The sequence below is a fragment of the Dicentrarchus labrax genome, unplaced genomic scaffold (genome assembly GCF_905237075.1).
Source record: "Dicentrarchus labrax unplaced genomic scaffold, dlabrax2021, whole genome shotgun sequence".
In the NCBI taxonomy this organism is placed as follows: Eukaryota; Metazoa; Chordata; class Actinopteri; family Moronidae; genus Dicentrarchus; species Dicentrarchus labrax.
The window spans coordinates 30,712,746-30,724,058 of NW_026136705.1; the positions used below are offsets into that span (position 1 = coordinate 30,712,746).

General features: G+C 36.8%; 3 gene segments (V, D, J or C); all 3 read right to left on the minus strand.

Annotated features, from left to right (window-relative positions):
- Positions 1–185: 185 nt before the first annotated feature.
- Positions 186–999, minus strand: LOC127363885 (Ig heavy chain V region 914-like). The segment is given in 2 exon segments: positions 186–818; positions 907–999. Coding segments are annotated over 2 exon segments (360 nt in total).
- A 1,381-nt stretch (positions 1,000–2,380) lies between these two features.
- LOC127363891 (immunoglobulin heavy variable 1-24-like) lies at positions 2,381–2,859 on the minus strand. The segment is given in 2 exon segments: positions 2,381–2,714; positions 2,805–2,859. Coding segments are annotated over 2 exon segments (348 nt in total).
- A 7,019-nt stretch (positions 2,860–9,878) lies between these two features.
- Positions 9,879–10,384, minus strand: LOC127363884 (immunoglobulin heavy variable 3-30-3-like). The segment is given in 2 exon segments: positions 9,879–10,214; positions 10,305–10,384. Coding segments are annotated over 2 exon segments (363 nt in total).
- Between the last annotated feature and the right edge of the window lie 929 nt (positions 10,385–11,313).

The following is an 11,313-nucleotide window of genomic DNA, read 5'->3' on the forward strand; positions in this document are numbered from 1 at the left end:
TAAATATTGGCATCACTTCCTTTGGTTTTAAAACAGTTTTATTCAAAATTTAAAAAATTGTAAGATTCACTTATTTACTGAATGGTTTCATTTTATTAACTTAATGCAATCACAAGTGTAGTAAAAGCAAGATCATCTAAATGAATAGTTGAGTTTGCTGAAGCTGGTTGAATGCCTGGATTTTATTTTATTTTATTTATTCTTTTTCTTTTTTTTTCTTTTTAAAGGATTCAGCATTTAAACTGTGGCTGTTTGAAGTCACATAGACACAGATATACTTAGGTCCTCAAGGTGAAATTAACTAGTTAGGAACTGAAACATTGTGATGATGTGCTATTTTCTGTGGTGCTCTGTAAAAAATGTCTGCTGGTTTATCTGTCAAATAATGTATGTAAATGTGAAAGGTCATTTATTCTCTCAATTCAAAGTATTAATATAATTTTATTGGAATAATTGTGGTAAAGATGAGTACTGTAGGATTTTGTACAGCTGCTCAACCAACTCCAGTCACTGTGGCTCTCGAGCACAATAATAAACAGCAGAATCTTCAGTCTTCAGACTGTTCATCTGCAGATACACCTGCTGTCTGCTGTTGTCTCTGGAGATGGTAAACTGGCCTTGAACTGACTGAGAGTAGTATTTGCCACTGCCACTGTTGATATAAGCAATCCACTCCAGTCCTTTTCCAGGAGCCTGTCTGACCCAGTTCATCTCGTAGCTGCTGAATGTGAATCCAGAGGCTGTACAGGTCAATCTGTGAGATTCTCCAGGCCTTTTAACCACTGGTTCAGATTCTGTCAGAGTCTGACCATCAACACCTGTTTAAGACAAAAGATATTCATATCAAGTGTTACATTGGCAGCACAAATGAAAATATGTCAAATCAACATCATTGAAGATGTTCACCTGCCCAGCAGATAGTTAACAGCAGCAGTCCTGTCCTATAGTCCATCATGTTAAACTGTGTGTCCACTGTTCTCTGTCATCCTCTCTGCAGTCAGATAAGTAGAGGTGGAAGACATCTGAGTTTTGCATTGACTCCTCCTCCCAGTGTGGAACTGGATTTGACTTGGATCTGAGTTACTGAGTAATTTTAATTACATTTTGACAGAAATATGACACCTTAACAAACGTTGTTTATTATGTTATACTGCTGATTTCTTCACAAAGTGTTCATAAGTCAGATATCAGGGGGATGAAAACCTTGAAATAGATATTAAGAGTCAATAGAAATAAATCAGTCACCCACTCAGACATATAAACTCAAACAAAAGTTGCAGTAAAAACTAAAAGCTTTGTCACTGTCTGCAGTCAGATTATTAAAGGTGGACGACAGCTACATTTTACGGACAGAGTTTGGTATTTAGTTTGTTGTACTTGAGAAACAAAAATGTAGGAGTTGTGACATTAGCCAAATAAATCTGATGAAGGCAAATCTGAATGTAATACTTGTTTAATTTGAATTGTCTTCAAAAGTTGTTTTCTTTCTGTCATTTTTCAATAACACAAACTAAAACCAGAGACTGTCTCTGAGAAACGAATAATATATGATGGCACAATTTAAAAAAAGTATTAATGTAAAGTAGAGGACTGGAACATAAAACGAGAAAATTCGATTTATGATCTGTGATGTCACTCTATGTGTTATCTGTATTTGTAAGATTAAAATAACTTTTTTTGGTGCCTTAAAATCTCATTTTATTTAATTCTCTGTCCATCAGGGAGTAACTGTCCAACACATACTCACTCACTGGGAGCATGGCTGATGGTGGCGACTGTATAGTTCAATCACAACCTTATGGAAGTTCTGACAGTTTGTTTAAAGTTTCTGAATAGAGAGAAGGACAGTGACAGGATATAAAACAAGGATCAACAAGGATCAACTGTCCTGTCCAAGTATTCATAGCTACTATACACATATACTGAAACACACACATACATGAAAAGCCTACTTACGCACACATATTAATACATTCTGATTCTGATAATCTTTTGTATTATATTTAAATCAAATGAAAATGTAAAGACATGAGACGTGAAGAGCGTATATGGATTTAAATGTCACCACTTAGATGATTGGTTCAGCAAACTTGATGAACTTGCTGTAAAAATAACTTTTAATACTCATGAAGTTAGTGGAGGTTAACATATAAATATTGATTATTGAATGATGCAAAGCTTTTTTAAAGGATGTTGTAATAATAATATTATAATGTTGTAATTACATGAGGTTGTCTTCTTTTAAATGCAGGTGCACACACTAAAAAACAGTTTTTTATTTAATAAATATATTTCAGTGATAATCAGTCATTCAGTGGTAAACTGTTGTCAAAGGGCTGACATGCTTCAGTGCTTCTCACACAGGGATCAGTGTTGTTCAGTTTTTGTGCAGCGTTGCAGTCTGGTGTGTCACTGTGGCTCTCGTGCACAATAATAAACTGCAGAGTCTTCTTGTTTCAGACTCCTCACCTCTAAGGACACAAGGTTTTTGGAGGTGTCTTTGGTGATGGAAAACTGGCCTTGGAGACTTTGGGCAAATATTGTGCCAGTTCCGCTATCAATGCGTCCGATCCATTCCAGTCCTTTCCCTGGTTTCTGACGAATCCAGTGCAGCCAAGCCAGAGTGAGTCCTTCCACTTTACAGGACAGAGTGACTGGTTCTCCAGCTCTGCTGACCACTGCCTCTGAGGAGGTGAGGGACTGACCCTGAGCAGCTGAAAGAGACACAGAGTTTAGATGACGGGGAGCCAGCAGACATCCAAAGCTCATTTTCTCCTCCTCCGCTGGACACCGACTTCACTCACCTGAAATGAGAGCCAAGAGGAAGAGACTTTGTACAGCTGTCATGATGGGAACTTGTCTGAGTCTGCAACTGCAAAGGTTATTATGAAGGATATATATTGTGCAGCCAGAATGGGTGGGGATTGTACATCAATGTGTGAATTTGCATTTTAACAGTCAGACATTTTGGAGTTACAGTGTTGATACATAAAGACTAAATCTGTGAGAGAAGGAGGAGTGCTAGACTCTGAGAGAGAGAGAGAGAGTTAAAAACAGACAGAAACACCAACAATAAAGATGTTGTTCAGTCTTTCTTCTTTTTCTGAGTGTCTTCAGTTCAGTGTGAACTCCAAACTAAATGAACACATGAAGCTGCAGTCACTGCTGATCCAGCACTTCAAATGTTCTATTAGTGTTGTGGTGAAGCGAGCTCACAAAGGGTGTGAGTATAAAACTCTAGTTCAGTCCAGGGTTTGAGTGTCAGTCAGTTGAGATCAGTGAGATAAGCAGATATGAGAGTCTCCTTATAGTGACAGAGGAGAGAGAAACTTGACACTGACTGCCATCTAGTGTTTTTATAACGGGAACTGCAACATTATTTTTCATTATTATAATGATCCAAGACGTAAAATTGTCTTCATATCTCAAAGGGGCTTTATTCTATCATTCCAATTTTTCATGATTTTGTTAATCAATTTTTATTTATTGACTTCATATTATTCATTGTATATATTTATGTTATTTTATGTTTGTAATAAACTTAATTTGTGCCATTGGTCCTAATTTGAAGTATCATACTATCAGATGTAGTCTGTCATTTTTAGTTTTACCCAATATTAAAAAGCCAATTAACTGTAGCTTTCCCAGAATAATAATTATCTGTTTCTTTTCAGATGACATTAACTTCATAACTAATGTTTTCAAAACAAAGTTAAAATTTTTCTGGCTGTCTCTTGGAGTAGTTTATTCTTGGCTCCCAGGAACCCCAGTCAGTACTCCTGATATGTTCGATTGAGGGTTAATATTCCTGAAATGTGTACATGTAATATTTATTTCATTCATTTTTGGACAATGATTTCAACCAATTGTTGTTCTGCCCTTGGATGTTTTGTGAGGAACTGATGATTAATTTTATTTTTTTAATGATTTATGTTGGTGGTTAATAATAATCTTTCAGTTTTCAAAACAACGACGACAAAAGAAAAAGCCCAATTAAGATAAGTACTGGAAGTTTTTGTACAGCGTTGCTCCTTCCTGTGTCACTGTGGGTGTCGAGCACAATAATAAACAGCAGAATCTTCAGTCTTCAAACTGTTCATCTGCAGATACAGCTGCTGTCTGCTGTTGTCTCTGGAGATGGTAAACTGGCCTTGAACTGACTGAGAGTAGTATTTGCTGCTACCACCACTCTGAATCCTGGCAACCCACTCCAGTCCTTTTCCAGGAGCCTGTCTGACCCAGTTCACAGCGTAGCTGCTGAATGTGAATCCAGAGGCTGTACAGGTCAATCTGTGAGATTCTCCAGGCCTTTTAACCACTGGTTCAGATTCTGTCAGAGTCTGACCATCAACACCTGTCAAACCAAGAAAGATGCATGTTATTTGTTACATTGTTAGTAAAAATGAAAATATGTCAAATAAAGATCAGTGAAGATGTTCACCTGTCCAGCAGATAGTTAACAGCAGCAGTCCTGTCCTATAGTCCATCGTGTTAAACTGTGTGTCCACTGTTCTCTGTCATCCTCTCTGCAGTCAGATAAATAGAGGTGGAAGACATCTGAGTTTTGCATTGACTCCTCCTCACAGGGGGAAGAGAGCTGAGTTAGACTTGGCTTTCAGTTTATTGTTTTGTTGCTGGAGAATCGATGTTCCATCCAAATGTCCAGAGGTGTTTTACTGTAAAATATCTATGTATGAAAACCACAAACATATTTCCCAACTTTATTTTTACAAAGCTTTTAATTTGTTATTCTGAAATCTTTTACGTTTACAAATGTAGGCGTAAAATTCCATAAAATATAATTTATCTTGGGATTATGGCTTCTCAGTATTCCCTGTAAGCATATTGGGCAGCACATGAGCTTGTATGTCTTTTCAGTTTATATTCAGATCATTTATCTTTTGTACTTGTGAATGTGACATAGGTCATTTATAATAATTACAGCTTTGAAGGGATTCTATTATTGTGATTAATTTAACTTCCTAAAAATAATAAATACAGTACAATATAGAAATATAATGTGGATATGTGAAAGTGCTTTTGCAGGTGGTGGGGAGAAAACCCAGATATCAAGAAGATCACACTGCTGTTTGTTGTCTGTGGAGGTTTTTTCTTGCATCTGCTCCACTGTCTTCAGTCACTGTGTCTCTTCGAGCACAGAAGTAAACAGCAGAATCTTCTGCTGTCAGGCTGTTGACCTCGAGGTACTGAGTGCTGCTGGACACATCTTCAGTCATGATGAAACGACTTTGAAAGGAGCTGGAATAGGTAGCAGAGTTTGAACCTGCATCCATCCTCCCAAGCCACTCCAGAGCTTTCCCTGGCCTCTGTCTTATCCAGTGAATAAAGTAGCTTGTCATGTCAAACCCAGATATGATACATGACATCTTCACTGTCTCTCCAGGTCTTTTCACCTCAGAGGGAGTCTGGTCCAGTTTGATCTCACTCCAAACTCCTGTAAGTAAAGAAATATATGTGTCATACATAATATATTAAACATTACATTTTATTATATCAGAATTGATTTTCTTACCATGAATAGCCATTAGAAATAATAAACTCCATACAATCATATTTTCCATTCTATAGAAAATTGTGGAGTTCACTGATTTCTGATCAAAGTCTTTCTAGGATTTATAAGACTGTGTCAGTTGTCCTGTCTAAAATGATTTCACAGTTGCTGTTGGTGTGTTTATAAAGAAGGAAGAGTTTGCATAGACCTCCCTCTACAGGATTAAAAAGGGAAGATAGAAGATGAATGCACTTTAACTGAATATTTGAACAACAGGAAAAAAAATACATGGCATTGCACTGTAAACATACTACATGTAAATGCAACCAGGTGGTAAAAGCAAAAGCTCAAGTAAACTGGATATTTAGGAAATTAAACCTCTGTAAATAAAATGCTCTTTAACTAGAGGTGGAAGACATGTGAGTTTTGCATGAACTCCTCTATGCTATGTGTTGTCCAGTCATATTTTCACTATATTTGATCATATTCTTGCCCAGTTTTTACTTTTACTTTATTCAGTATGGTCTGACAATACAATGAAATCAACATGAAACAGACTTCCTGTAAAGGATGATGATTTACAGTTTTTACTCATTCTCTCAAACATCAACAGAAACACTTCTTTCCTTCCTGGATATCAAATATACATCATTTTACTATTTTAAATGTGTTTCACCACAAAGATTTAGTTAGTTTGCTGAAACTGAACAATGCATGTTCACTAAAGGACTCACTGTCGACTGTGACTCAAAGTAGAATAATTATCTATTGTATTGTATGATGATTGCCAGAAAGACACTATATTTCCAATATGACAATAAACTAAACTAACAAACTCTTATATGAATACTTAACATCTAATCCTGTCTAACCTGACAACAAACTCTACTGAACATACTCAAAGCTTAAAATAAGAAATTAACATTTCTTTATATAGGTTTTACAGCGAATTTACAGTAACAACTTTCTTAAAAATAGAAGATATAAATTCTACTTCTCTATATTTGAGAAATGAGATAAAATAAAACTGAAATATTCAAATAGAGGAAATAGTTTTTGTACGACTCTGCTGTTATTGTCTCTCACTGTGTCTCTCTGGCACAGTAATACACAGCAGAGTCTTCAGGCTGCACATTCTGTCCGTTTAGAGTCACTGTGTTACTGGAAGAGTCTAAGTCGATACTGAACTTGTTCTTCAGTGAATCTTTGTAATATGAAGCTCCAGTATATTTCATTCCAATCCACTCCAGTCCTTTCACTGCAGGCTGTCTGATCCAAGCTGTGTAGTAGCTGCTAACAGAATAAGAGACCTGACAGGTGATGGTCAGACGTTGACCACACCTGTTAAAAAAGAAAATGTTTTGTAACAAATGATCAGGTTATACTGCAAAAGAAGAACTGTTGACTTTGACAAATCCAGAGAGACTCACATCCAGCTGCCAACAGCAGCAGCAGAGCTACAGAGAACATGGTTTATGTTGAAACTGACGTGCTGTGAACTCCACTGACAGCCTGATGGGAAGTTTTTATAGCTGAGTAACAAGGAAGGTCACTGAGTTTGCATAGAATCAAACATATGAAGCATCAATGTTGGTCTAACTGGAGCCCATAGAAGAGTCTGTTGACTGTTATTATATCTGCAGAGTGAAAACATGCCTGGAAATCACCTCTGCTTTACATATGATATTGTAACTTAATTACACACTCAACTGTAACATTTTTAAAATGAAACTTTACATTTACAGTTACAGTTAAATAATAAAAAAACTGTAACATTTGCTTTTTTTAATATAAACTATTGCCGTCTAAATGTTTTGACAACAATTTGGTATTAAAACATTATGTATTTTTTCAATTGATTGCAGTGTTTTACTGCACCATTAATTTATGCATTTATTCACTCACATATTGTATCCGCTGCAAGCAGAAATATAGTGACAGCAAGGATAATGTAAATTGTATGTAAACTTCAGTGTGATGCTACTGGTTTGCATAAAAATGACTGGACCTGAGGACATTCATCATGTGAGACAGTGCAGGGTCTATCAGCCCACTGAGGATGAGAAAAGAGAGTTTTTGCTTAAAAATCCCAGAAAATGTTTGTTACTGCAGGATTAGTTGTTCATCCATCTTCAATCAGTCTCATAAGCACAAGAACACACAGCAGCTCCTTCAGGCTTCCTGCTGTTCATCTTGAGATCTGCCTTATAATCAAGTTAACACAGGACTTTGACTTTCCATCTGATTGGGTGTAAAATGGCGCACGCTCTGCTGCAACAGCACACACTGTGACTCTGCTTTGTTTTCCCCCATCTTCTCCTTCTACTATATCAAAGTATCATCCAGCCCATCCTCATATACTGCTCCTCCTCTTTTTACAACATGCTAACTGTCACCAAACGGACAAAATTCATACGCATCACCAACACAGCGGCCAAGATAATCGGACTCCCCACACCCAATCTCACAGAACTAAACAACAGGGCCATCTCACACATTGCAACCACAATAGAACTGGACATTACACACCCACTCAATCAATATCTCACCCCACTGCCTTCTGGACGGAGGTACCGAACATTGAGGTGCAAGAAAGCTCGCTATGGGAAAAGTCTGATCCCTGCAGCTACTGCTGCTTTAAACAAAGGGGTGCACTGAGTGTGTAACCTGTCATATATTATTTATTTGATTGTTTGTTTGTTTGTTTGTTTGTTTGTTTTTGTTTTGTTTTGTTGTGTAGATTTGTTAATTGTGGTTAGCATGTTTCTTTGTTGAGTGTATGGTGTTGCCTGCAGGTGCAGTGATGTGGACATGAATTTCCCCCTTGGAGGACAATAAATTGAATTGAATTGAATTGAATTGAATTGAATTGAATTGAATTTTGTTTAGGATAGAAAAGTATCAACTCTCACAATATCCAGTTTACATGAGCAGCAGGAGTATTACGCTTTAGTTCAGTCCAGAGTTCAAGTGTCATTCAGTTAAGATAAATTCAATTCAATTCAATTAAATTTTATTTGTATAGCGCCAATTCATAACAGAAGTTATCTCAGGACACTTTTCAAATAGAGCAGGAACTCGAACTCTTTAAAACCTTAATTTCAGAGACCCAACAGTACCACCATGAGCAAGCTCTTGGCGACAAGGGCAAGGAAAAACTGCCTGTTAAAAGGCAGAAACCTAGGACAGATCCTCCAGCTCTAGGTGGGTGGTCGCCTGTCTCGACCAGTTGGGGTGAGAGAGAGATAGAGAGAGAGACAGAGAGACAGAGAGAGAGAGCGAGAGACAGACAGACAGACAGACAGGTGCACAGCAACAACAATAAATGAGAACACCAGGTCTTGCGCCCATGATGAATAAAAAAACATACTTAATATCAAGCATTTTTACAGCACCAATTTGGAGAAATTCAAAAATAAAAGTCCCATATTTATACCTCCAGATTCAATATTTGACCATATTTGAGCTACTGTAAAAACACTTTGCTCAAAAATTCCTGGCTATGGATTGTATATTTGACTTCTACACATATAAGACTACAAGTATACTTAATATTAAGCATTTTTACTGCACCAATTTGGAGAAATTCAACAATAACATTCCATATTTGTAACTGCTTTTACTGTACCTCTACTATAAGAAAATATGCCACTTGGAGATACAAATATGGACTTTTATTATTAACATATTTTCATCATAATGCTGAGAATACTCGGTATTAAACGGAGGAAATAAAATGTATGAATGTATGGCCCTTTAGGGCTTCCGTAAGATATAACATATGTTTAAATGAAGTATTTATTTACATAAACACTGCATGTACTAAAGTAAATACATTTTGTTTCCTACACTTTCTTGCCGTCTCTCGGAAATGTTTTTAATGAATCTACAGAATGTGATGGAAACATTTTCTTGTTTTGTGCTTTAGTTCAGTCCAGAGTTCAAGTGTCAGTCAGTTAAGATCAATGAGAACAGCAGATCTGAGTTTCTCCTTTTAGTAACAGAGGAGAGAGAAAGTTGACACTGACTGCCCTCTAGTGTCTTTATAACTGGAACTGTGAGATCATTTTTCACTCTCATACTGTGAGCTACTTTAGATGCCAAATGATATAAACATTAATGTGTAGCTGCATGTCTTTCTTTTATTCAGACCTGGACAGTGATTTAAGCAGACTGTTTGGCTGTCATTGGCTGTTTTTGAAGAAGTGATCATTAAAGGAAGAAATTGTATTTATTTAGTTGCTTAATTGTTATTGTTGTTATGATCTTCCTCACAGATTGTTATGTTTTCTTAAAGAAATAAAAGCAAAATAAAAATACAAATCTTTTCTAAAGTAAAGTAAAGATGAGTACTGTAGGATTTTGTACAGCTGCTCAACCAACTCCAGTCACTGTGGGTGTCGAGCACAATAATAAACAGCAGAATCTTCAGTCTTCAGACTGTTCATCTGCAGATACACCTGCTGTCTGCTGTTGTCTCTGGAGATGGTAAACCGGCCTTGAACTGACTGAGAGTAGTAGATGTAGCTACTGTCATATCTGATATAAGCGATCCACTCCAGTCCTTTTCCAGGAGCCTGTCTGATCCAGTGCATGCTGTGGTCACTGAATGTGAATCCAGAGGCTGTACAGGTCAATCTGTGAGATTCTCCAGGCCTTTTAACCACTGGTTCAGATTCTGTTAGAGTCTGACCATTAACACCTGTCAAACCAAGAAAGACAGTAATGTTATGTGTTACATTGGTAGAAAAAAATGAAAATATGTCAAATCAACATCAGTGAAGATGTTCACCTGCCCAGCAGATAGTTAACAGCAGCAGTCCTGTCCTATAGTCCATCATGTTAAACTGTGTGTCCACTGTTCTCTGTCATCCTCTCTGCAGTCAGATAAGTAGAGGTGGAAGACATCTGAGTTTTGCATTGACTCCTCCTCACAGGGAGGAGAGTGCTGGGTTGGATGTTTTTGTTACTGACCCTTACTTGTAGAACTGAGCAGTGTACTGTGCTCAACTTATCATCAAAACTTAGCTTGGGTCCAGTGTTTAACATTTAGGAGGATCTATTGGCTGAACTGGAATATAATATTAATATGTATGTTTTCATTAGTGTATAATCACCTAAAACAAAAATAGTTGGGTTTTTCTTCCCTTAGATGCCACTAAATCCCACACATTGGTCCTTTAAGATGATATTTGTGTCATGATATAAGAACATCATTTCATGCCTGAATAAATAAACAGTCGCTCCTTCAGTCTTCTAGCTGTTTATCTTGAAATCTCTTTGAGATGGTGAACTCCAAACTAAATGAACACATGAAGCTGCAGTCACTGCTGATCCAGCACTTCAAATGTTCTATTAGTGTTGTGGTGAAGCGAGCTCACAAAGGGTGTGAGTATAAAACTCTAGTTCAGTCCAGGGTTTGAGTGTCAGTCAGTTGAGATCAGTGAGATAAGCAGATATGAGAGTCTCCTTATAGTGACAGAGGAGAGAGAAAGTTGACACTGACTGCCATCTAGTGTTTTTATAATGGGAACTGCAACATTAGTTTTCATTCTCATGATTAGCCAAATCATATAAACATTAATCTTAAATCCCACTGATCCAAGAGGTAAAATTGTTTTCAAATCTCAAAGGGGCTTTATTCTATCATTCCAATTTTTCATTATTTTGTCGATCAGTTTTTATTTATTGACTTTATATCATTCATTGTATGTATTTATGTTATTTTATGTTATTTGTAATAAACTTAATTTGTGCCATGGGTCCTAATTTGAAGTATCACACTATCAGATGTAGTCTGT